The sequence below is a fragment of the Scyliorhinus canicula genome, chromosome 3, assembly GCF_902713615.1.
Source record: "Scyliorhinus canicula chromosome 3, sScyCan1.1, whole genome shotgun sequence".
NCBI lineage: Eukaryota > Metazoa > Chordata > Chondrichthyes > Carcharhiniformes > Scyliorhinidae > Scyliorhinus > Scyliorhinus canicula.
The window spans coordinates 93,852,675-93,880,325 of NC_052148.1; the positions used below are offsets into that span (position 1 = coordinate 93,852,675).

Below are 27,651 nucleotides of genomic sequence, written 5' to 3' on the forward strand. Positions count from 1 at the left end.
TTTGAGCATTCCTTTGATGACAAAAATTGAACCAACAAGAGCTGAATATAAACGGACATACTGTAAGTATTCAATAGGTCAGACGGCATTATAATTTCACTTGCTCGTGACATGAGTTCAAATTGAAAGCAGCCCAAGTTCCCATCAACATCTGGGTTCCATTTCCCCTCCTGTTCATAATGCACCTCAGACTGACCACTGAAATACATGGAAGCTGAGACATCCATCGCAGATGTATTTGGAAGCTCTGGGGTGGCTATCCTGTGAGCTGCTTGCAATTGCCTCACACAAATCAGCAAGGGCAGCACGGTGGCACAATGGATAGCCCTGCTGCTTCACAGCTCCAGGGACACGAGTTCAATTCTGGCCTCGGGTGATTGTCTGTGTGGAGTTTGCACGTTCTCCCCCTGTCTGAGTGGGTTTCCTCTGGGTACTACAGTTTCCTCCCACAGTCCAAAGATGTGCAGGTTAGGTGGATTGGCCATGCTAAATTGCCCCTTAGTATCCAAAAGGTGAGGTGGTGCTACTGGGTTATGGGAATAGAGTGGAGGCTAAGTAGGGTGCTCTTTCCAAGGACCGGTGCAGACTCGATGGGCCAAATGGCCACTTTCTGCACTGTAGGGAATCTACGATTAATTTACACAAAGTAAGTGCCTTCCTTCTTGTCTCTTCCTCCTCATTTCCACACGTTAGACGTGACTTTCCAACCCTCGGGAAGCGGTGATTCGACCAAAATCATTGCCCCTTTGGAAGTTATGGAAAAGAACAGAGCTGGACAAATTTGCCGAGAATTTTCAGCCTCCCGTGGTGGGTTTTCCCACGGCGGATGCAGCAATCCATTTGAATCTCCATTGTCTTCAGCAGGACCAGAGGTTTCTGCCAGTGGGAGCGGCCAGAAAATCTCAGCCAATGACTGGGAACAGTACTGGAAACAGAGCCGGAATTCTCCCCTACCCGGCGGGGTGGGGGTCCCGGCGTGTTGGTGTGGCGTGAACCACTCCGGCGTCGGGCCGCCCAAAGGTGCGGAAGTCTCCGCACCTTTAGGGGCCAAGCCCTCACATTGAGGGGCTAGGCCCGCGCCAGAGTGGTTGGCACTCTGCCGGCTGGCGTGAATGGCCTTTGGCGCCACGCCAGCCGGGGCCGAAAGGACATCGCTGGCTGGCGTAAGTCCGCGCATGTGCCGGAGCATCAGCGGCTGTTGATGTCATCCTGGCGCATGCACAGCGGAGGGGCTCTCTTCCGCATCCGCCATGGTGAAGACCATGGCGAAGGTGGAAGAAAAAGAGTGCCCCCACGGCACAGGCCCGCCCGCGGATCGGTGAACCCCGATCACGGGCCAGGCCACCGTGGAGGCACCCCCCGGGGTCAGATCACCCCGCGTCCCCCCCAGGACCCTGGCGCCCGCCCGTGCCACCAATCCCGCCGGTCGGGTAGGTGTTTTGGTTCCCGCCGGTGGGAGAGGCTTGACAGTGGCGAGACTGCGGCCCATCGCGGGCCGGAGAATCGCCGTGGGGGGGCCAGCCAACCGGCGCCGCGCGATTCCCGCCCCCACCGAATCTCCGGTGGCGGAGAATTCGGGACACGGCGGGGGCGGGATTGACGCCGGCCCCGAGCGATTCTCCAACCCGGCGGGGGGTCGGAGAATCCCGCCCCAGATACTTGACAGTAAATCGATGTCAGAGCAGCTCACAGATAATAACAACAATAACCTTTATTGATAACAACAATAATATTTATTATTGTCAAAAGTAAGCTTACATTTATACTGCAGTGAAGTTACTGTGAAAAGCCGCTAGTCGCCACATTCTGGCGTCTGTTCGGGTAAATTCAGAGGGAGAATTCAGAATGTCCAAATTACCTAACAGCACATCTTTCCGGACTTATGGGAGGGAACCGGAGCTCCTGGAGGAAACCCACACAGGCACAGGGAGAACGTGCAGACTCCGCACAGACAGTGACCCAAGCCACGAACGCAAACAAACCTACTCTCACCGTTCGTGAAAACGGCCGCAAAGTGCCGTCCCGGACAACCATGGCACCGATTGGCACGGCCAACCACGGCCGTGCCAAGGGTGGCATGGGCCCGCGATCGGTGAGCACCGATCGCGGGCAGCGGGTCCGATACCCGCGCAGTCTTTGTTCCTCCGCCGCCCCGCAGGATCAGTCCGCGGGGCGGCTGAGGGGCATGACGGCCCGTGCATGCGTGGGTTTGACGTATAATGCGTGATGACGTCATCCGCGCATGCGCGGGTTGGAGCCGTCCAACCTACGCATGCGCGGCTGACGTCATCGTGCACGGCTGACGTCATCGTGCGCGTCAGCCGCTTGGCGCACGGGCTTAGCGACGGTCGCTAAGCCCGCGATGCCGTTCTTCACGGGGCCGCGCTGCTAGCCCTGACTGGGGGGGGTAGAATCGGATCCCGGGAGGGGGCGCGGAGGCTGCCGTGAAACACGGCCAGTTTCACGGCATCCTTTACGACTCTCCGCATTTGCGGAGAATCGCGCCCAAGGTTCCCAAATCTAGATCCTACTAGATGTTTATGAATATGAAAAGGCAAAAGTAGGAAACTTAGGTCAGATGGTGAGAGAAAAATCCGACAAAACACCTAAAGTAGTATAGAAAGGTCAGAGGTGAAATTAAAAGGAAAATTGCAAAAGCAAAGAGAGGGCATGAAAAGATATTGTCAAGTAAATCAAGGAAAACCCAAAGATAATTTATAAATACGTACAGAGCAAAATGACAATCAAGAAAAGGGTAGAAGAGGAAGACATTGGCAAAGTTCAATTTTTTTTTAATATTACTATAGTCCTCCTTTTTCACATTTTCTCCCAAATTTACGCCCAACAATAAACAATAATCAGTTGCGAACACAATGTCAATCCCCACATCAATAACAACGATCCCATCCTCCCACCAAACCCCAGAAATTAGCCTGCATGTTAACATAAACAAATGACAAAAAGGAATCAGGAATCACCCATTGTCATCATTAACACACACAGCCCCCCTCCCCCCAACCCTCCCAGCCCCCACCCCCCTAATGTTTGATGTAATGCAATTCTCAAAAGCACATAATGAATAACGCCCATGAATTGTAGAACCCCTCCATCCTTCTCCTCAGTTCAAATTTGACCTTCTCAAGCGTCAAGAATTCCACCACACGCGATGGAGGTGTTCACTCTCCGGAGCACCTCACACCAGAACCCCACCTCCATGCCCTCTCCCAACTCTTCCTCCCACTTTGCTTTGATCCCTTCCAGTGATGCTTCTCCTCTTCCAAAATAGCTCTGTAAACCGCCGACACTGCACCCTTCTCCAGTCCCCCTGTTGTCAGCACCTCCTCCAGCAATGTGGAGGCTGGCTACATCGCAAAGCTCTGCATCTCCTTTCTGGCAAAATCTCGAACCTGCATGTATCTGAATATTTCCCCCTGCTCCAGCCCATACTTCGCACCCAGCTCCTTCAATCCTGCAAACCAACCCCCAAAAAACAAATCTTTTAGTGTCCTAATTCCTTTCTCCCCCATCTCCGGAAATTGCCATCCCACTTCCCTGGCTCAAAGCTATGGTTCATGGGCAGAGTTCTTAATGAATACATTGCATCTGTGTTCACAACAGAAGCGTTTAATAAAGGCATCATAGTCAAAAAGGAGGAATATTGGATGGGATAAACACCGTTAGGAAGGAACTATGAACGGCTTTACCATCCTGGAAAGTTTGTATATCACCAGACCCAGATTAAATGTATCCCAGGCAAGGGAAGTGCCAGGGTCCCTAGTTCAATTCTTGGCTTGAATCACTGTCTGTGCGGAGTCTGCACGTTCTCCCCGTGTGTGCGTGGGTTTCCTCCGGGTGCTCCTGTTTCCTCCCACAAGTCCCGAAAGATGTGCTGTTAGGTGAATAGGACATTCTGAATTTTCCCTCAGTGTACCAGAACAGATGCCGGAATGTGGCAACTAGGGGATTTTCACAGTTACTTCATTGCAGTGTTAATGCAAGCCTACTTGTGACAATAAAGATTTTAGAAAAATATGTATGATTATTGATTCAAATATTTAAAATAACCCCAGTGAAACCTCAGTTTCCTCTCACTGATGATTTAATATTTGTTACGATGCTCTGATCAGCTTTGGGTTCTGTCATGTTGCTTTCTGTAAATGGAATAGGTTCGCAACAGAGAGGGTTCAACTTTGGGGCAGCAGGGTAGCATGGTGGTTAGCATAAATGCTTCACAGCTCCAGGGTCCCAGGTTCGATTCCCGGCTGGGTCACTGTCTGTGTGGAGTCTGCACGTCCTCCCCCTGTGTGTGTGGGTTTCTTCCGGGTGCTCCGGTTTCCTCCCACAGTCCAAAGATGTGCGGGTTAGGTGGATTGGCCATGCTAAATTGCCCATAGTGTCCTAATAAAAAAGTAAGGTTAAGGGGGGGGTTGTTGGGTTACGGGTATAGGGTGGATACGTGGGTTGGAGTAGGGTGATCATGGCTCGGCACAACATTGAGGGCCGAAGGGCCTGTTCTGTGCTGTACTGTTCTATGTTCTATGTTCTATGTTCTTAAAGATGTCATCAAAGCGAACAAACCACATCCCTTTGAGTTTGATATAAATTATACGAGAGATTCACTTGTAATCACAACAGAAGCTACAATGAAATCATTGCAATATATCCTGCTCATTTCTTCGATTGTGGTTTCCCTAACTCCAGTCTGTAAGTAACAAAATAAGCAACTTTTATACTTTCTACAATTATATTAGGATATATTGTAATAATCCTTAAGTGGTAATAAGTATGTGTCAAGAATTTTTATCATAATTCGCCTAAACTCTCAATGCCTGACATATTCATATATTAAAATGTATTCCTTACTATATTTACTATTATAGGAACCTAAAGTTGACACTTCAGGTAGAAATAACCTTGACACTGTGTGTTTTGTGTCCTGATCATTTTGACCTGAAACATTAAATCAGTTTATCTCCACAGATGCTGCCTGACCTACTGAGAACTTACAACAGTTTTTGTTTTTATTTCAGATGTCCAGTATTTGCAGCATTTTGCTTTTGTATTGTTGTAATAAATATCTACTTCCCAGTATTTTGATGTACTTTTATTTATTACTTTTAGGAAGTGTAAAAATATTTTTCAAACGAAGTAAACTGTCTCAGAAAATGTTGTAAAGAGAAATAAAATGCTGCCAACCTGTCTGATAAATTGATAAATCTATCTATTGATCATATTCAACAGAAATAACTTTGTGTTATCCGTTATTCTGTAGGATCGTGATTACAGCACTGAAGGAGGCAATTGGGTGAATAGCAGTTCAACCATTTCCAATCCCTACTCTTAGCTCCCGATCCTGCAAGTTTATTTACCTTAAATGTCCATCCAATTTACAGATTTCAGTTTCACAAAGGGGAATTATAACTTTGTGTGATATTGTGATGTTGAATGAGCCCACTCTCTCTCTCATCTTATTTGGGTTTAAGGGTTCAAAATTGATAATGAGGAGATATTGGATAGACTGCCTGTACTTAAAGTTCATAAGGCACCAAGATTGGGCAAGGTGAATCCAACTATCCTGGGAAGTGAGAATGGAAATTACGGAAGCACTGACCATAATTTTTCACCCTTCCTTAGACTCAGGGTGGTGCTAGAGACTTATTGGAAAAGTTATATCTTTGTTCAAAAAAAGGTGTAAGGATCAGCCTGTCAGTCAGGCTGGTCAGCTAACCATCATTGGTGGGGAAGGTTAATTCAGGGGGGAAAAATGAATAATCACTTCGGGCATGGATTTGTTATTACGTTTAACTAAATTGCTGTAGTTTCTTGATGAGGTAACAGAGAAATTTGCTGAGGGTAATGTTGTTGAGGTGGTGTACATGGATGTCCAGAAGGCATTTAATAAAGTGCCACAAAACAGACTTGTGAGCAAAATGAGAGTTCTTGGAATTAAAGGGACAGTAGCAATATGTATACAACATGGGCGGGGAAACAGGGAGTAGTGCTAATAGGTTGTTTTCCAGACTGGAGGAGGATTATTGGAGCTCCCCAGAGATTGATGTTAGGACTCTTGCTCTTCCTAATATATGCCAATGACCTGTACCTTGGTGTACAGCGCACAGTTTCAAAATTTACAGATGACACTAAACGTGAAGTGTGCTCTGTGGCGAGAATACTGTAGAGCTTCAGAAGGACATAGATAGGTTGTTGGAATGGATGGACTAGTGGCAGGTGAAATTTAATACAGAGAAAAATGAAGTGTTCACTTTGGTAGGAGAAAACGCAGAGAAAAAGTAAAATAAAGGGTACAATTCTAAAGTGGATTTGGGACCTGGGTGTGTTTGTGTATAATTCATACAAGGTGACAGGACAGGTTGAGAGTGAGTTAATAAAACAAGCAACATCATGGCTTGATAAATAGGGGCTTAGAAACTGAAGCAAGAAAGTTATGTTAAACCTGTTATCAAATGTTGGTTAGGCCTCAGCTGGAACACTGTGTCCAATTCTGGGTACCACAGTTTAGGGAGGATGTGAATACATTGAAGAGAGTGCAGAAAAAAAATCACAAGAATGGTTCCAGGGATGAGGAAATTCAGTTACGTAGAAAGATTGAAGAAGTTGGAACTGCTCTCCTTGGAGAAGAGAAGGTTGAGGTGAGATTTGATAGGGGTATTCAAAATCATGAGGGGTCTGAACAGAGTAGATATCCATTGGTAAAGGATTGAGTACCAGGTAGCACAGGTGGCAAAAGAAGCGATAGTGTCATGAGGAATAATGTTTTCATGTTGCAAGTGGTCAGGATTTGGAATGCACCTGAGAGGTGGCAAATTCAAGCGTGGAATTCAAAAAGGAATTGTATCGTTATCTAAATAGGAAAAATGTGCAGGGCTACAGGGAAATAGCAGGGAAGAGGCACTAGATAAATTGTCCCTTCAGAAGGCTAACACAGGCGTGAGAGGCTGAATGGCATCTTTATGAGCTGTGACCGTTCTTTGGTTCTATGATCAATTGACCCAACTGTAATTCCCCAACAGTCCAAACCTCTGAGAAAGTGGATTGTGGGGCAGGAAAGGCCTTGGCCAGCTGCTTTTCAGATGTCCTTTTGTGCTATGTATCCTAGGAGGGAACGATTTAACGGCCTCCTCGGGACCGGCTTGTTGACTCTCTCATGAGGCCTCTCGTGATCACTGGATGTGATCCAGATCAGCATATTTAATTATGCCATTAGGCTTATTTAAATATCCGTTTGCAGGATTCTCCTGGGACCTAACGGGTGTGCCTGGGAGATCTCGCAAGGGCGTCATTTACTACAGGTTTCCACAAACATGGGCCAATCATAATGGCACCTGGGGTGTCTCCCAGACCATTGGAGGTTCTGGGTGGTTGGGGACAGGGCAGGGTAGCACTTTGGCACTCCCTCAGGCACCCTGGCATCTTGGCACTGCCAGCCTGGCAGAGGCACTGACAGGCTGACTGTGCGTGGATGCCCAGCTGCTAGGTTAGCCCTGCCAGGGACTGGGCCGGGATGGGGGGGAGTGGGGGGGGGGTTTGCTTACCAGGAACATAGTACAGAAAATGTGACGGGGCAAGCCTCATAATGTCACACTGACTCTCATTGAGTCCACCGTGAGAGAAAATTAGTTTTTTTAAGATTGGGACGCCATTTTTAAAGGCAGCCCCTGTCCACAAGAGTTAAAATGGGATCCACCCCCCACCCCGGTCCTACCACAGGGCACTGCCTGATCAGTACGTGGGAAGTACCGGGCAGTGCCTGGACAGTACCAGTGGACAATACCAGGGCAATGCTAGTGGGCATTGCCAAGGTGTGCTGCCTGTGTACCATCTGGCCATGATCCTCTCTCTCTTTGCGATGCACTCACCTGAGTTTATTGGTGAGATTAAAGTCGAATGCAGTGGCCTCCCAGTATTCTCCTGTCTCCTCCAGTGGGACGTTACCTGGGTGTGAGTCATTATTGGCCCTTAAAGCGGGGATCAGGTGTCATGAGCTCCGAAGGGGAACAAGGAGATGAGTACCCCTCTCCACTTACTTCCAGTGAGCTGAGGGGCACAGCAGTTTCTGGCCAGGTGCTGTGGTGGAGCGGAAGCTGTCCTTCAAGGCAGCTGGGGATTGATGGGCTGGGCTGGGCTGGAGGGTGCAGGTCAGAGGTTCAGCTCGATTTGGGGTTGCTTTGGGTCTGTGAAATCTTGAAGCCTCCTTTCTTTCATGTTTAACGCCCCATAACAGGGCAAAGCACAGCTACAGCATGTCTGTCCTAAAATCCTCTCACAGGACAGAAACATTCCTCAGCTTGCTTCTTGGAGAAGCATTTCCTTGAAGTTTTAATAGGCTCTGTTGTTTCACTGTTGCAGCATGTCTTCTTTTATCCCTTTGTACTTGGTTCTTTAGATACCATTTAATTCCCCCCTTGAAGTTTCAACAGGCTCTGTGGTTTCACTGTTGCAGTATACCTGCTGTTATCCCTTTATACTTGTTTTTTTTTTGCATTTAATTTCACACCCTATAACTTTTACAAACCTCTGTGGTTTTACTGTTGATATATGCCTGCTTTAATCCCTTTGTACTTGAATTGACCGTTACAATCCTCTTGATTGACAGCTGAAGGCTACTCAAAGGGGGATTAGCTTTGTTTGTTTTTATACCATTTCATGGTCCATTGAATCTGAAGTGCTTCCTAATTTTGGCAATGTCCTGCCTGACCACATTTTATCTAAGAGCAATTTTTTTAGACTGGATCATTTTTAACCTCCGATGCCCGAGTGGTATGCCTACATCCACCATAACAGCAGCTGGCACCCACCCCCCACCCCCCAATGGCCCTAACAGTCGATCCTCCCCATAGCCCTGACAGTCTGTCCTCCCCATGGCCCTAACAGTCTGTCCTCCCCATGGATCTGACAGTCTGTCCTCCCCATGGCCCTAACAGTCTATCCTCCCCATAGCCCTGACAGTCTGTGTTTGCCGTAACTCCGGCAGCCTGTCCTCCCCATGGCCCCGACAGTCTGTCCTTGCCGTAACTCCGGCAGCCTGTCCTCCCCATGGCCCTGACAGTCTGTCTTTGCCCTAACTCCTGCAGCCTGTCCTCCCCATGGCCCCGACAGTCTGTCCTTGCCGTAACTCTGGCAGCCTGTCCTCCCCATAGCCCTGACAGTCTGTCTTTGCCCTGACTCCTGCAGCCTGTCCTCCCCATGGCCCTGACAGTCTGTCTTTGCCCTGACTCCTGCAGCCTGTCCTCCCCATGGCCCTGACAGTCTGTCCTTGCCGTAACTCCGGCAGCCTGTCCTCCCCATAGCCCTGACAGTCTGTCCTTGCCGTAACTCCGGCAGCCTGTCCTCCCCATGGCCCCGACAGTCTGTCCTTGCCGTAACTCCGGCAGCCTGTCCTCCCCATAGCCCTGACAGTCTGTCTTTGCCCTGACTCCTGCAGCCTGTCCTCCCCATGGCCCTGACAGTCTGTCTTTGCCCTGACTCCTGCAGCCTGTCCTCCCCATGGCCCTGACAGTCTGTCTTTGCCCTGACTCCTGCAGCCTGTCCTCCCCATGGCCCTGACAGTCTGTCTTTGCCCTGACTCCTGCAGCCTGTCCTCCCCATGGCCCTGACAGTCTGTCTTTGCCCTGACTCCTGCAGCCTGCCCTCCTGCAGGCCCAGGGGCCTCTCTCTCACCCCTCTCCCTTCTAACTGCCTGAAAACCTCTTTCTCCTCAGCAAATGTGCCACCGCTTGTGTTTGCTGTTCCTCCAATCATTGTTTCTGTCCCACATTTGCTGCTGATAAGTTTACTGACTTGCACCTTCTTTCTGGGAGAAAGGTTTCAATTAAGATGAGTAACTCACCACAAGATGCCCAGAATACCCAAAACAGATCTGTTCTGTGACTACATTAATTCAACTGATCAAATAGCTTTTCCAATATCTTCCTTTTTTAATGCAGATCATGGTGTGGAAATTATCGGAGGCCATGAAGTTAGGCCCCATTCAAAACCTTTTATGGCATCTTTCCAAGTTTTTGACAAAATAACGGACAGCTACGTACATGATTGCGGAGGAGCATTGATTAGACGGAGATGGGTACTGACTGCAGCACATTGTAAATTGTAAGTTATAGTGTGGAACATGTATAGATAAAATATTATTACTATTATGAATTCAAGTATATTCGCAGTTTAACTGCCACAACTAATTCATATCAAATAATTACTTTCAAACACAAGAGACACTCCATTATCGTTGCACAAAGCAAAATGGATTATTGGGATGTCCTTGATTTGATTTTAAAAATCTAATTATTTACTTCCACAGCTGTCTTTGTTGTAAGATGGCGAAACATTATTTGGTTCTCTAGTTGTCCGCACCATTTTATTTGATCATCTGATATCCACACAAACCAAAGGCAGTTTTTCTGATCCCACTGCTTGTCCAAATAGGCCATTCATGCATAGGATCCAAGTGGCAAGAATCACTGTCCCTAACAATAGTTCCACCCCCGCAGGTCCAATCAACGAGTTCACAAATGTTCTCACTTGTCAACAATGTTAGAAACAGGGTATTTTAATAACATCCGAGTAACCTGAGGGATAAACAAAATGACCACAGAGGATTATTAATAACTTGTACCAGTAATTGCCTGATGACACCAACATCAACGCTTCTTATCAAACTGAAGTCCATCATAAGTATTCAATGAAGTTGTTTTTCTGAATATAGCCTATTGCTGGGGAACCTTACCACCGGCAGCAGATACCACAAAACACAAGTCTCTCCGACAGTAACACACTATTATAAACGTAACCAGGACAGAATTGAGCATAAATGATTTCAAGCTCTCCGACCCTTCCCTGGGAGTGTACTTGAGAGCCAGATATTATCTTATCGACCAGAATACATTAGGTTTTATGTTAGGGACAATGCAGGGCCTTAGAATGGACTGAACCTATGTCTGCCTCCTGCAGGGCCTGTCAGGTAGAGGGATATAGACTCGGGCTGGCATCACCACACTGTGAGTTTCTGTAACCCATCAATGAGAGCATTATCAACAGTGGCACACCTTTTTTTTGTTAAAAAATTTAAAGTACCCAATTATTATTATTTTCCAATTAAGGGTCAATTTAGGGTGGCCAATCCACTGACCCTGCACATCTTTGGGTTGTTGAGGTGAGACCCACGCAGACACGGGGAGAATGTGCAAACTCTAAATGGACTGTGATCTGGGGCAAGGTTGAAACCCGGGTCCTCAGCGCCGTGAGGCAGTAGTGCTAACAACTGTGTCACCGTGCCGCCCTAACAGTGGTACACCTGACCACTAAATAACACGCGTGTCCCATTTGAAGTTCAAGGTTACATAACAAAAAGGACATTTATCCAAATCATTTAACTGAAACCAATTTAGAAATGGATATTTGAACGCTGGTGCCATCTTTCAGAGGGAGGAGATCCTCACTCTCCTCTCTTCCCCCCCCCCCCCCCCCCCCCACCCTCCATCCCATCTTCATTAGCCCACTTGTTGGCCATTCTTCTGCAGTACGTATCCTCTGGAGCAGTGTGTGCCCCTAGTCAGGAGAGCACCAGTGACACATAAACGACTCAATGACCAACTGACATTGTAAACGTTACCTAATCACTGGCTATGATGTGCTCTTCCCACAGAATTCCCTCAGATTTTCTAGAGTGAATATTTTACCAATACTTTGAATTTTATTTTCATTCTCTTGTAAAAAAAACCACACCTCAATCTGTCTGCTTTTCTCCAGATTAATAACTAATTCACTACACTTATACTGGCGATCAAAAGAAAAAATGTGATTGCTCAAAATATGAGGTAAAATTCTCAAAAAGGATCTGTCAGCATCTGAGGAAGATTTTGAGTAAAATGCCAACTTTATGAATGCTGACTGAGCTGCCATTTAATTCTAACAATTTGTGATTTAATTTATCTGATAAATGCAGAAGTTTCACGTACATGTGGGAGAAGTGTAAGAGGGGATATGGGAACAGAGTGAGAAGAGTGGGGAAAGTTCACTTGGAGTAACACCATTTGGTCAAGTTGAACTGACTGGTCGTTTCCTGAATTATTGATTCAATGTTTGACCTGTGGATGAAAGAAATGGTAAATTGTAAATATTGGTTAATTTTGTTCAGCCTGATATTCCTACACTGTTTGAAACATAATTGTTCTTTTTTCATGGACTTACAAAAATTGGCTTTTTAAAAGAAAGCAAAGAATAATTGTCTCTCTCTGACAAAATGCAGCAACGGGTCTATTCGAGTGGTTCTTGGAGCTCATTCTCTTTCATGGAATGAGAAGAGTCAACAAAAATTTCAAGTTGAGGAGCAACACCCCCACCCAGATTTCAACAAAAAAGCAAATGCAAATGACATCATGCTGCTCAAAGTATGAACTTTATTTCTTTCATTTGTGTTTCTTTCTGACGTATAAAATTATTAATTTAGAAAGATATCAATGATTCATTTCACAGAAAAATAACAGATTTCCCTCTTCAATCTCTTTGAGCAAAGCTGACAGAAAAAAAAAATAGTGAGGTCCACCAGTAGTTTTGTTAATTGTAGAACTGCCAAAGATTGAGACTCAGACATGCAGAAGATTACAGTGTCATGTGTATTCTTCATAATGAGAATCAACAAGCTGCTCGACTCTGACAGGGTGTTGCCAATTGGCACCAGAGTCACCAATAATGTTGCCAATTAATAATGATGCTCTTTAGAGTCGCTAGGTATCAAATGATACCACCACAAGCCTTTACCGGATATCGATCAAAGGACCACACAACCAGTTAGTCAGTTCAAGTTCAAAGATGGTTTATTTACACACAAGGATTACTTCGACATGCAACACAAAACACTACAAGTTAAGCTACACCTAACAACTACAATAACCTACACTTAACTTCAGGGCAACCGGCTCTATGCAGATGGACAAGGCCTTTGTCCGGATCTTGCGTGGCTGGGTGGAAGAAGTGGCTCTGTTTCTGCTGGTAGTGATCGTTGGTCTTGAACTTGTCTGTCTAGTTGTTATGCTGCACTTGGGTTGGAATAGGCCAGATCCAAGAGAGACCGAACATATGTCTGTGTCTCTTCTTATCCCCCTGGGATTTTGCGCTCTTAACTTGCACCCAATGATTCAACAGGCTTCGATCACTGCCTTCGGTTTTGGCCAATAAAGGGGCGGGTGCCTTGATGGCTGGGCATGTCCTTAGCGGTCATTGACTTTGGCTGTTTGGGCTCCCTGAGTAAACGGAGTGGCCCCAATTATTCTGTATCTGTATCGGTTACCTGATAACAGTTCTTTTGTTCTGGGGAAATGGGCCATTAGACTGCAAACGAGGGGGGTTTCGATCGCATCTAGCTATCTGGGTTGCAAATACACACACAAGCGCTGAGTCTGTCTGAGTCCTAGATTGGCCATAATTCCCATGGTCCTTTGCAGGTGGCCATCTGAGATGGCTACAAGGGTATTGTGGTTGAACTAAATTTTGTCCTCATCCTGTATCCACGTATGGGAGCTTCTCAGCAAGAGTCTAGACAGCGATCAGAGACCATATTCATTTACCAATCTTTACTCAACAAGTTAGGACAGCAGTCCAGGTTCAATGAGGAGTCAATGAGATCATGTCAGAAGCTGCACCAGGCATAAGGTGCCAGCCTGGTTTGTTTAGCACCTTCACACTATAATCCCATTGGGAGTAGTGGGGAAGTGTTGGACGGATTAGCAGGCTACTTAACATCCTGTTGAACTTGTGATGTTTCATACATGCCAAGCAGTGGAAGTAGCATGCTATAGATAGAGCAAAGTAATTCCACAACAAGGAATAGATAGTCCTCCCACGTTCTGTCAGCAACAAAGAAACAACAAACCACAAACGTTGATAACTTCAAAGATGACGGAGTTCAGCATGTTGGTGCAAAAAACAAAGCTGAAGCTTTTGCAACCATCTTCAGTTAGAATAGGTGATCCTTCGAGGACTCCTGTTGAGGTCCCCAATATAGATGCCCATCTTCAGCCTCTTCAGTTCCCTCCATGCGATATCAGTAAATAGCTGGGCACACTGGACACAGCAATGAACACTTGTGCTCCAGATTTAGTTGAGCCCCTGTTCCAGTCAGCGATAACACTAACAAATTGGAAAATAGACCTGGAGCAAAAAGCAGGACAATTTTTACCCAGCAAATTACTGCCCCATTGGTCTACTTTTGATCATCAGTAGAGCGATGATGGTCTTTTTCAGTGTTATCAAGCACATATAGATAGCAATAACCGGTTCACCAATGTTTGTTTCGGTTCTCCCAGGGCCTCATGACAGCCTTCATTCAAATCTAGAAAAAGAGAATTGAATACCAGTGGTGAAGTGAAAGTGACTACTTTTGACATCAAGTCTGCATTTCACCAAATTAAAGAGCCAAATTTGTAGTCAATGGGAATCATGGGAAAGTTCTCCACAGGTTAGGGTTGTAGCTAGCACACGGGAAGATGGTTCTGGTTGTTAGAAGCCAATCCTCCCTGCAGCAGGATGTCATTGTGGAAGTTCTCAGGACAGGGACATGGACACAACCAACTTCAGAAGTTTTTTTAATTCTGAGATGCAGTTCACGGTGAGATGCAGTCATCATGGTCAAGGGCAGAATTTACTGCCCACCCTAATTGCCCTTCAGAAGAGGGTGATCAGCACTTTTTAAACTGCAGCAGTCCATCTGGTTTTGGTGTTGTTGGGAAGGGCATTCCAGGCTTTTGACCCATTGACAGTGAAGGAACGGCAATATAGTTTCAAGTCGGGATGGTGTATGGATTCTTGGCAGCATTGTAGAAATATTTAGACGTTTTGTCGAGTTTCAATGCAAAAGATCAAAGGAAATTGTGATATGTTAGTGCAATTTTACACCAAGGTCCAAGTTGCCTTGACCTTTTAAGGTAAATCAGCAAACCTTCAATTCGCTCTCATGCAACATGTGAGCTCAACAATGTGAGTTTGCCCCATTAACACTAGTTCTGGAAAAGCTGTAACTGTTTTCCCAAAATAATTCTGGTGTTTCCAAGTCTTTTTTTCATTGCTCCTCAATTTCCCCTATATTTTTATATTGGCAAAATATTACATCAAAATGTGAAAAGGTTCCATGACTGGATTTTCTGAGGTTTCTCTGACTATTGGACACAAATAACAGTTGCATTGCTTCAAATTTTAATTTTCATCCATGTCAAGGTATTTGGAGAAGGAATGTGGAATAAGTTCTATACGATCCTTGGTGCTTATATTGATTATTGTAATAAAAGAAAAAAAGCTGGAAATCTGAAATAAAAATAGAAAACGCTGGAAAAGTTCACCACGTCCTGCAGCATCTGTGAAGAGAGAAACAGAGTTAATGTTTCAAGTCTGTGTGACTCTTCTTGAGCAATTTCAGCTTGTTTATGACTGTTTTTACAAACAGGTATAATTAATGAAATTGGCATGAATTTTTGTTGTAAATAATCTTCAGCAGGATGGGCCTAAAAGACAGTGGCCTTGATTCTCCGCCACCAGCCAATGGTAGCAGGGCTCCAGATGTGGCGGAGTATTGGGCGTCTGGGGTAAAACTGGGATTGGTGCCAGGTGCCAATCCATTTGCAATTCTCTGGCCCCTCGCTGGTGATGAGATCAGGGTTCATGCTCACGGACCAGCGGGAGGAGGAAAATGGCTCCTAATGACCCATTTGCAGCCACTTTGCAGACCGAGCACCAGAATCTCATGATTCCCGGTCCTCTGGGCTGAGGACTACGTGAACTGGGATCACTACTGGCATTTACCAAGGTGGTCCTGACATGGTGGACATTGCAGAGGACCAAGGGAGTAACTCCTGAAGGAAGTTGCCCCCAAAGTCCATGCGAAGGTCACCCTCCCCTTGCACAATTCAAGACCTGCTCACCCCACCCTCACCAGATGCTTCCATCGACCCCCAAGCCATCTCCTAAATAGGGAGACCATCAGACACCCCCTAAATTAAGGGAATGCCCCCCCCCCCCCCGCCCCCAGAGACCCCCTGAATAGGTAACTCACTTTGAGACTTCCTGAATAGGGGGATACCATAGAAATCCCCAATAGGGGGATCATCCCAAAGACCCCCAAAAAGGAAACTCCTGTCTGGAATCAGAGAGCAGTCCAGACAGGGGCAAGTGAAAATAAATGACTATTGTAACTCACCTGGGTATACAGATGTTGCTTCAGACAGAGGTTTCTTTGAAAGCACAATCCAGTGACCTGTGTTGAAACCCCTCAGATCGGTGAACTGCAAGCCATTCATTCATTTTTCTTTGTGAGCTGTGATTTACAGCTTCCACAAACACAGCTGTCATCCTTGCTTCATTCATCTTCCTTCATGCTTGAGTAACACTGAGTGCTCTATCTACAATTTTTACAAACATCAACCACTTCAAAGAGAGTTAAGTGCTGTCAGTGTGCAGCTGAGCACTTCAAAATCACTCAAGCATGAAGGGAGGTGATTGGGTGACTATGTGAAGTTTGCATGTTCTCCCCATGTCTGGCTGGGTTTCCTCCAGGTGCTCCGGTTTCCTCCCACAGTCCAAAGATGTGCAGGTTAAGTGGATTGGCGATGCTAAATTGCCCTTCGTGTCTAAAGGTTAGATGGGTTACAGAGATAGGACGGGACAGTGGACTGAGGTAAGGGCACTCTTTCTGAGTAACGGTGCAGATTCGATAGGCTTCCTTCTGCACAGTAGGGATTCTCGATTCTATTAGAAAGACACTGCCTCTGTATAGCCAGTCCGATCCTTTCACAATTCTAAACACTTCTATTGTAACACCCCAAAATCTTTCAGACAAAAGTATATTAATTTATCAAGTCCTTCATGCTATTTGTCTTAGTGACTGTTCATATAATTCTTACACTGGATGGCTGTATAATATATGCTTCTCCAGTGTATCCCTTGAAAAGTTTCAATTTCCTTCCTATAATGTGATGCTTAATGCAGTGTTTAGGTCTTTAACTGAAATCTTAGTAAGGTTGTGGGTTGGCTCATTATTACCTCCTGACTTTTAATTGTGATAAAACCAAGAATTGAATTGGATTTTTAAAAAACCGTTTTATCAATCTGTGGTAATGTTTTAATGTTCTGTCAACTAAATCCTTCTGCTCTTTTACACATTGTGCCTGTTTCCAGTCAAAATATAATTCCTAATTTTTTTTTAACTAAAATGTATCACTGGGCACTGAACATAGAAAGTTATTGGCCACTGTTCCCGCAATTCCTGTCTCTTTGATTTTCCAAAATAATAAGAATAGGCTATCAACTTCAAACCACCATACACATTGCAAAAGGAGAGTCAATTCTAGATATTACGGGCGCGATTCTCCGCACTCACAACAGGGCGGAGAATAGCGGGCGGCGCAAATTTTTACGGCGACGCTGGTCCGACGCCCTCCCGCTATTCTCCCCCCCACGCCCGCCCCCCGACACGAATCGCTGCTCGCCGTTTTTTTACGGCGAGCAGCAATTCTCCCCTGGCCGATGGGCCGATTTCCAAGGCCTTTACGCCCGTTTTCATGAATTTTAATACACCTGCTATACAAGTACGTGAAAACGGCGGCAAAGTGCCGTTCTGCACAACCATGCCATGGGCACCGATCGCGGGCAGCGGGTCCGATTCCCGCGCACTCTTTCTCCCTCCGCCGCCCCGCAGGATAAGTCCACGGGGCGGCTGAGGGGCATTACGGACCGCGCATGCGTGGGTCTGGTGCATATGCGCGGATGACGTCATCCGCGCATGCGCGGGTTGGAGTCGTCCAATCCACGCATGCGCGGCTGACGTCATCATATGCATCAGCCGTCGCTAACTTTGGCGCGCGGGCTTAGCAAAATTCGTTAAGCCCGCGATTCCGTAGTTCACGGGGCCGCGATGCTAGCCCTGACCGGGGAGCAGAATCGGGTCCCGGGAGGGGGCGCGGAGGCTGCCGTGAAACACGGCCGTTTTCGTGGCAGCCTTCACGACTCTCCGCCTTTGCGGAGAATCGCGCCCTACATTTCTTATGTATGAATGTCCACATGTTGATGAATAGAGTGAATAGATCACACAGAGAGGTCAAGGAAATCCCAGGTTCAAGTTAATTACTGCCAACTGGGACAGTGGTTGGTTTCCTCCCAGTGCCTTCAATCACACTTGGACTGCAAATAGAAAGTTAATCAACTGGGAATCCTGCTCCCGATTATCCAGCTCTTCCTGCTGTGTTGATGTTGGATGAGAATTGGGTTGGGCTGTGTTGTGATCCTCCAGACAACAACAATCACCATCACGGCCCATGATGAACAACAATGGAAATAGATGAGGGTGTTCAGTGCCCATGGAAGCATCGCCTGATCCAAGTCAGATTATTCAGTTCTAGACGGGAGACATTTGTGAGGCAGGTTTCTCACAAGGAGATTGCTGTCCATCCAACTTTGGACTAAATCAACATTGTAAGAGCTTCATGATTTAAAAAGTAAAATTAATTCATTCTTATTGTACCATAGCTGTCCGATGAAGCAAAGATCAACGAATATGTGAAACTGCTCACACTACCTACAAATAAGAGTGCAGATGTGACACCCGGAACTCGCTGCACAGTGGTAGGATGGGGAGGAACTGAGCCTCATTCAAAATATCCATCTGATACACTTCAAGAAGTGAGCCTAACTGTAGTAGATCGTGAAACGTGCAACAGTGATTACCATGGTTATCCTAAAATTACACAGGACCTGATTTGTGCTGGTGACTCGCAAGGCATCAAAGACTCATACAGTGTGAGTAAACAGTTAAAGTTACAGTTAAGTTTTGGGAATTTCTTAAAAATCCAACTATTTCACAATGTCTCTGACTGAGCGAAACCTGCCGCCCTTACCTGGCCGGCCCTATAACTGACACCAATATCATTCAATTGGATTAGTAAAAGTGATTCACTAAAGCAGCCCGCCATACCCACTTTCTCAGGGCACGTAGGTCTGGGCTATAAATCCTAGCCTTGCATGCAATGTCCACATTTCAAGAATGAAGTAAATAGAATGATAAACCAATGCATCATGGATATAAGCAATTACTGCGGATGCTGGAATTTGAAACCAAAGAGAAAATGCTGGAAAATCCCAGCAGGTCTGGCAGTTTCTGCAGGGTGAGGAAACATCGTGGATGGTCCACAGTCTAACAAATGTAGATGCACTAATCGTGTAAGAGCCAACTTACCTACAGTTCATGTAGTTTTCTAAACTTTATATTCATGCACTGTATCAAGTTGACTTCATATCACTATATTACTGAGCCACCTTTTTGAACTGGTGCTGCCTATGTGGTGTACGTACACCCACAGTGCTGCTAGGGAGCGGTTTCCAGCATTTTTTTTAATAAATAGTTTTAATTAAAGTTTTGCAAAATTTTTCATAATAAATAGTAATAATCCTAACACAGCAAAATAGAGTGAAAATTAACATTGTGCAGAAAGAGATATACAATAGCAATTAACTAGACGTTACCCCATGCGCCTCAGTCTTCCCACACCCTCCCAACGGAGAACTCACCTCCTCCCCCCCCCCCCCCCATGATCGCTGCTGCTGCCGCTGACGTTTTAATTTTCCCCTAGAAGTCAACGGACGGTATTATGCCCCCGCCCAACAGCAGCAGCTCTGTGCACTTGGCAAAGTTATTTACACACATATGTAGGCATCCGTTCGTGGTGTTGTCCCTTGCTTCTCCCGGACAGAGTTCGCTGCCGTTGTCATCTCGTGCGCACTTCCACTTCTGCGGCCCTCCCGTCTTCCCCGTTTTCTCTGTTCCTGTGGATGCCAAGTTTGTTAACGTTTCGCTGCCTCCCCCCTCCCCCTCCCTGGCTCTCCTCTATTGTACCCTGTCTCTTCCCTCTACCCCCTCCCCTTCTCCCCGCTTCTACCCTCTCCCCCCCCGCCTTTCCTTCCTCTTAGGTTTAGCTGTCCCTCCCCCCCTCTCCCGGTCTATCTCTCCCTCTCATGCTTTGGCTGCTTTCCCCTGTTTCTTGGCTACCTGGCTATTCTTCTGCTTGTTTGTTGGCCACAAACAGGTCCCGGAACAATTGGGTGAACGGCTCCACGTTCTGTCGTCTGACCCTCGGGTGGTGAATTTGATTTTCTCCAGTTGGAGAGATTCTGAGAGGTCGGACAGCCAGTCTGCAGCTTTGGGTGGTGCTGCTGACTGTCAGCCGAACAGGATTCTACGGCGGGCAATCAGGGAGGCAAAGGCAAGTGCGTCTGCCCTCCTCCCAGGAATAGATCTGGCTGGTCTGAAACCCCGAAGACCGCCACTATCGGGCATGGCTCCACCCTCACCCCCACCACTTTGGACATAGCCTCGAAGAAGGCTGTCCAGTACTCCACAAGTCTAGGGGCAAGACCAGAACATGTGGGCGTGGTTGGCCGGGCCTCCTTGGCACCGTTCACATCTGTCCTTCACCTCTGGGAAGAACCTACTCATACGGGTTCTTGTTAAGTGGGCTCTATGTACCACTTTTAGTTGCGTCAGGCTGAGCCTTGCGCATGTGGAGGTGGAGTTGGCCCTATGCAGTGCTTCGCTCCAGAGTCCCCACCCTATTTCAATTCCCAGGTCCTCCTCACACTTCATTCTTGTTGCCTCCAGTATGGGGTCGGCCTCTTCTACCAGTCGGATCGTACATTTCGCTACAGTTTCCTTTATCCAGTCTGTTTGCGTCCAGTAACTCTTCCAGTATGTCTGTCGTGGTGGTTGTGGATATGTCTTTGTCTCCTTTCGTAGGAAGTTTTTTAATTGCAGATACCTTAGCTCATTCCCCTGGCTAGCTGGAATTTCTCTGTCAGTTTACCCAGTGTTGCAATCCTGCCGTCCGTGTATAGGTCCCTGACTGGTCAGTGTCCCTCCATCCTGCCTCCATCTTTTGAAGGTGGCGTCGGTCAGCGCTGGGCGTGAACCTATAGTTTGGTTGCAGATGGGAGCTTTAACCGACATTTGGTCAGGCCCAATTGCTGCCATAGTTGGTTCCAGGATTGGAGGGTGGCTATTACCATCATTACTGTTACTACCATGCTGCTAGAGTGTTTTTTTGGGTGGGGATGGGAGTGCCGATGTGGCGAGGGCCCGGAGGGAGGTCCCCACCGCAGGAGCCATCCTCCGCGGGCTCCCATTCGGCTTCTGGCTCCTTGATCCATCCCCTTACACGCTCGGACCGTCGCCTCCCAGTGGTAGAGTTGTAGGTTTGGGAGGGCTAGCTCCCCCTGGATTTTGGTTTTGTAGGACCGTCTTTGGGATCCTAGCATTCTTACCCCCCCCCCCCCCCCCCCCCCCACCCCCACCCACATATGAACACCATGATTAGTTTGTCCAGCGCTTGAAAAAGGCCTTGGGGATGTAGATCGGGATGGGTCGGAATAGGAAGAGGTACCTGGGCAGCACGTTCATTTTGATCGTCTGGACTCTCCCCGCGAGGGAGAGCGGGAGTGTGTTCCATCTTTGCAGGTCCTTTTTACTTCCTCTGTCAGTCTGTGAGGTTCCATTTGTGGATCCCTTTCCAGTCATGGCTATTGGATCCCCCCGTATGCGGAATTTGTGTTGGGCTTGTTTACATGGCAGTCCTGTTTAGTGCTGACCCCCCCCCCCCCCCCCCCCCCCTCCCCCCACCCCCGGAAGATCTCGCTTTGCTCATGTTGAGTTTGTAGCTTGAGAAGGTTCTTTCAGGAGCGCGATGATTCCGTCCATGCGCTTTGTGGGTCTGAAATGTAGAGGAGCAGGTCATCTGCATAGAGTGAGACTCTGTGCTCTATCTGCCTCCCTTCGGATCCCCCTCCAGCTTTTTGCTGCTCTGAGCGCAATTGCTAGTGGTTAGATCGCTAGAGCGAACCAGCAGCGGGGACAGTGGGCATCCTTGTCTGGTTGCCTCTGTGCAGGCTGGAAGTATTGGGAGTTGGTGTTGTTGGTCCGTAAGCTCGCCATGGGAGCGTTGTATAGGAGCTTTACCCAGAGTGTGAACCCTTTTCCAAGCACCGAACCGCTCCAGTACCTCTCTGAGATATTTCCATTCGACTCTGTCGAAGGCTTTTTCTGCATCTAGGGAGGACGATCACCTCGGTGTTCTCTCCCGGATGGGGTCATTATCACGTTCAGCAGGCGCCTACTGTTCGAAGTAAGCTGTCTACCTTTGGCCAAAGCCCCTCTGGTCCTCTGCGACCACCTCTGGCACGCAGTCTTCCAGCCTTTTGGCTAGAATCTTGGCCAGTATTTTGGCATCCGCGTTCAGTAGTGAGATTGGTCTGTATGACCCACATTCCATTGGGTCTTTGTCTTTCTTAGACATCAGCGAGATTGAGGCCTGTCTATACGTGGATGGCAGTGTTGCCCTTAGCAAGTGTGTCTGTGAACATCTCCCGCAGGTGCGGGGCCAGTGCTGTCGCGAATGTTTTGTAGAATTCCGCCGGGAACCTGTCTGGTCCCGGCTCCTTCCCAGCCTGCATGGAGCTAATACTGTCCATGATTCTCCCAGTGTTAGTGGTGCTTCCAGTTCCCATTTTTCTGCCCTTCCACGACTGGAATGTCCAGTCCATCAAGGAACCGTTTCATCCCGGCGTTTTCATATCGCCACCCTCCTGGCCCTTGTCCCATAGCAGGAATGATAGGTTTGTCCCACCCAGCCCTTTCTTACCCGCAGTTGGTCCTGCTCTCTCAGGTGCGTCTCTTTGAGGAAGATTATGTCGGCCTTCATATTTCTGAGGTGCGTGATGACTCTGGATCTTTTCACTGGGCTGTTGAGTCCCCTTACGTTCCAGGTGACTATCCTGGTGGGGGCTTCTGTTCCCCACCGCTCCTGTGGGATTAACCATATTTACCTGGTGGACGGCCCCTGCCCTCCGGGGTTCCCTTTGTTAGTACGTCCAGGATGGCCACTGGCTGCTCTCTCCATGCGGTCGGGTCCCTGCGCTCCGGGGTTTCCCCTTTGTTAGGGGGCGTCCAGGATGGCCACTGCTCTCTCCATGCGGTCGGGCCCCTGCGCTCCGGGGTTTCCCTTCGCCCAGGGGGCACCCGACATGGCTGCCCCCTGTGCGACTGCCACGGTAGCCCCCTGCACTCTGGGGCCTCCCTTCGCCCAGCGACCGTACTGGGTGGTGCTTGCAGCAATTCCTTGTTCCGAGCCCTCTGTTGTGGCACTTTGTAGCCCTATTCCGTTTCTAGCCTTGTTTGTCCCTCCGTCCCCTGTGTTCCACACCCACCCCTGGTCCCTCCCTCCTGTGCCCCCTCCCCCCCCCAGTCCCTCCCTTCCCCCCCCCCCCTTTCTCCCTCCTCTCCCGTTATCCCTCCTTTGTCCCTCTTTTCCCCCTCCTCCTATCCCCGTTTGCTCTCCCCGCCTCTGAGTGGTTCCACCCCTCCCTGCCTGGCACCTTCCCCCTGTTGGGGCCGCGCTGCGCCTTGCTTTGTTGCATGTCCCCAGCGCTAGCTTTCTTGTTAGTGTGGTCACCCCCCCTCTCAGGAGTTTCTGTCTCCGCTTCTCTTTGCCGGCCACTGCGTTTTTTCGCCTGCTCTTCACCCATCCTACTCTGCGCTCTCCTGCTTGCTCTCCATTCTCCGCGCTCTTGTTCCCTCATGCGGGGCCTGGTCTCCCACCTGTGGTGATCCTCAGGTAGCGGTTTTCCCTCTTTGTTCAGGTGCGCTCGCCCTGCTAGGGAATGGGTGGGGGGGGGAGGATGGCGTTTGCCTCACACCTCCCCCCTCCTCCCTACGGCATGCTGTTGCCCCTTGCCTGGTATTTCTACCCCGCTGATGTTTTTCCAGGCCGTGTTCCTCGATAAATTGTTTGCTTTGGTGGGTGCTGTGAAGAAATACTCTCTTTTTGGTATGTGACCCAGAGTTTCACTGGGTACAGCATACCGAAACACACTTGCTCTTGTGAAGAGCTGCTTTCGCTCTATTAAATTCGGCCTGTCTCCTGGCGAGGTCTGCCACAATGTCCTCGTAAATTCTAATGAGTGTCCTTCCATTTGCAGGTTCTGTTTTTCATGCCAGCACAGGATTGTTCCCTGTCTTGGTACCGGTGCAGTTAGCTATAACTGCACTCGGGCGGTCCCCCACTGGGCTTCGGGCGCAGCGCGACCGGGTGTGCTTCTGTCCATTTCTAATGGGTCGGGGAAAGTTTCCTTCCCTCAACTAGGTTGCACAGCTTCTTCGGCCACATAGGCCGTGGGGTTTCTTACCCTCGATCCCCTTGGTAGGCCCACTATCATGACATCGTCTTGAGTGGTTTTCCGGGTCATCCATCCTGCCCTTCAGGCTCCCCTGTGTTGTGCCCAGTCTCGCCACCTCTCTCTCCAGGGCCCTGATCCGGTCGCTCATGTCAGTTGCGGCCTTTTCCAATTCCTTAATGGTTGCCTCTTGGGCTTCCAGTTTCTCCTCTTGGGCTTCGAATTTTTTCTCTTGGGCTTCCAGTTTCTTTTCCGCTCTGCCCAGGGTGAGCTGCACCTCCGCCAGGGCCTTGGCCATTGCTGTCTGTACTGCGGCCTGCATGTCTGCTCTGGTCTCTGCCTTCTTTCCCTGCTCATGTTCCCTCAGCGCCTCGGCAAAGGCTGCCTTCCAGTTCCCCTCTGGCCCAGGGGGGAAATACTCCTGTCTGACCAGGTCTTTTTGGTGCAGCGTGGCTTTGGTTCCCCCGCTTCGTGTGACGGTTGGCTCATCTGAACGTGCTCGAATAGTGTCATCCCGTTTGCTTTTGGTGCCTCTTCTCCCTCTGCTCTGGCTCCCTTCGGTATTTTTTTTAGGTAAGTTTTTTAAAAAGTGGGACCAAAAAAGAAAAAAAAGGAAAAAAAGAAGAAATATTTCCCCCCTCCTTTAAAGGTTTTCTTTTCCAAAGTCTTTGTTTTTTTTTGAAAAAGGGGTGATAAAACCATCAATTCACGCGACACGTGGTTAGAAGCGAACAGTGGTTTTAATCGTTACAACAGAGCCTGCCTGTGACAAGATGAACTCTTGATGAACTGGCAGGCAGGCTCACAACAGCAACCTTTATACTTCTGGTTAGGGGGAGGAGCCATGGGCGGAGCCAAGGGCGGAGCCAAGGGTGGAGCCCAGTACAAGCTCCTCATCTCCCCCTATGGGTAGAGCCGCGCAACTACACATGATCTGATACAAGGTACAGGCTCAACACATGTTGTACAATACAGTGTGGATTATTAGTGTTTATAATTCACCACAGGGGGGGTAAGTTCTTCTTTTCCTTTTCTTCTCCTCACTCACCAGGGTCAGGAGAGAGAGAGCGATTCCAGCATTTTGACCCAGCAGCAGTGTAGAAATATATTTCCAGAGTCCGGATGGTGAGTGACCTGGAGCAGACATGAAGGTGGCGGTGTTCCCACGTCTCTGCTTCCCTTGTCCTTCCGGCTGGCAGAAATCATGGGTTTGGAAGGTGCTGTAGAAGGAGCCTAAGTGAGTTATTGCAGTGCATCTTGTAGATGATCTATACTGCTGCCACAGTACTTCACGGCGGAGGGAGTGCATGTTGAAGATAGTGGATGTGGGCCAGTGCTGCTTTCTCCTGGATGGTGTTGAGAGTCTTGAGTGTTGTCTCACTCATCCAGACAAGTGGAGAGTATTTTATCACATTACTGTCTTGTGCCTTGATGGACTTTGGGAGGTCAGGAGGTTAGATATTCATCACAAATTTCCCGGCTTCCAACCTGCTCTTGTCACCACAGTCATTATATGGCTGGTCCATTTCAGTTACTGGTCAATGGTAACACTCAGGATGTTGATAGTGGGGGGCACAGAGAAGGTAATGCCATTGAATGTCTTAATCTGTGTCCCCTTGTTCTAGACTCCCCAGAAGAGAAATTATTCTCCCACAATTCACCCTGTCAAGTCCCTTGAGGATTTTATATGTTTCAATAAGATCACCTCTCATTCTTCTAAACTCCAATGGGTGTAAGCCCAACCTATTCAAAGTTTCTTCATTAGATCATACCAGGAATGAGTTGAGTGGACCTTCTCTGAACTGCTTTGAATGCAACCATGTCCTTTTTCAAACAAAACATTGACATGTTTCTTTGCCGATTTGCTCCAAGTTGCAAGCTCACCATCTTCTCATTCCAATGTTGGATTGATAATAAATGTAATTTTGCCATATGATGCCAAATCCTGTGAACACATTAAAAAAATTACGGTAACTACTGGCAGAGGCTCCTTGTACTCTGGCAAGTCTAAACGCAGCAACACATGGTTGTGGAAACAAATCATGGATAATGAGAAGAAAAAGGTGAGGTTCAGGGTAGTCCGTAGGATGTAGGAAGTCTCCCTACCAAACTTGGATTTAGTAATTAGAAACATCTTCCAATGTCCAGAGCGCCATGGTGTAAACATTGTTTCGGCTTAACTGCATCAATGGAGGATGGAATAGACTGTTGGTGGTAAGGGCTGAATGTAGCAGCAAATTTAAGAGTGGTTGGTTAATGACTGGATGATATATTTAACAGAGGATTACAAGAGGTAAAATGGGATATGATATTCCTGGGCCAGCCAGATTAATTGCCATGTTGTTTTTTTCTGACATTCTGGGAACTTTTTTACTGAGCATTGATCGATATGACATAAATATATTGTGATCTAAACAGATTAAAATTTATACAATTCTGTTTAATTATTGTTTTGTTTTCATCTTTTCTTCTTCCAGGGTGATTCAGGTGGTCCATTAATTTGCAAAGGTGTGTACAAAGGGATTGTGACAGCTGGACCTGATGTTCCGAATCCCAAAAAGCCTGGGATTTACACCCTCCTATCAAAGAAATATCTTGACTGGATTGAGAAAATAATTGGTGTGCAAACTTAAATATGACAGCTGCAAGATTGTACTGAGTGTTCAGAGTCTTACTCCCACTCTGTTTTACTTCATAACTTGCTGAATTGCTTTGCTCAGAGAAGGACAAGAATGCTTTTGCCCAATGTTTTAGTAAATTGTACAACATTCTTTACAAAATGAAATAAAAACATGAAATATGAAATTTTCAGTGTGTGAAATTCATTAACTGAATCCTCAGACAGGGTTTTGAATTGTGAATGTGGGTTAATCAGTTCTGCTCAGTGAGATTTTAATCTGAAATTCTTGGAACGGAGCAGGCCTGTTGTTTATTATATACAGTCCTGCCTAATATCAAACCTGTTACTTACTGCATTAAAGTATCAAGTGAACCACTGAACCTTTGATTAGAAACCGTCCCCTATAACTACTATTCTGGAGGTAAAGAATCCTCCAAAGGCCCACTAGTCATGGGAAACATCTGGACCCTATGTGGCGTGAGATAGACTGGGAACAGTCACACAATCAAGTCTCCCAGCGTCACAGGGCAATAACGGATATGTAACATCTTCAGGTTTCATCATAGGATTGTCAATCATCCTGAATTCAGCCATTTGGAGGATTTTTGTAATTCACATTTCAACTTCCACCACTGGGGATCCTCCTGCTCACTGGCGTCTTCCCCTGCACATCCTTACCACCGCACCCACTGCCCCAGAGAACTGGGGACAATCAGGGCATAAGGGGTTTAAACGTTGGTGAAGGAATGTGGGTGGAGTCCGCATGTAAAATGAAGTATCACTGAGAGAGGGTGACTGAAAATCAACATCAGGAAATGGGG

The 27,651-nt window shown here is 47.5% G+C and overlaps 1 protein-coding gene across 1 annotated transcript; it reads left to right on the top strand.

Annotated features, from left to right (window-relative positions):
* Positions 1-4,591: 4,591 nt before the first annotated feature.
* Positions 4,592-27,015, top strand: LOC119963716 (granzyme K-like). Its single transcript, XM_038793028.1, has 5 exons — positions 4,592-4,704; positions 9,945-10,107; positions 12,260-12,401; positions 18,523-18,792; positions 26,688-27,015. The coding sequence occupies exons 1-5, from the start codon at positions 4,644-4,646 to the stop codon at positions 26,841-26,843; spliced, it is 792 nt and encodes a 263-aa protein (XP_038648956.1). The 5' UTR covers positions 4,592-4,643; the 3' UTR covers positions 26,844-27,015.
* The last annotated feature ends 636 nt before the right edge of the window (positions 27,016-27,651 follow it).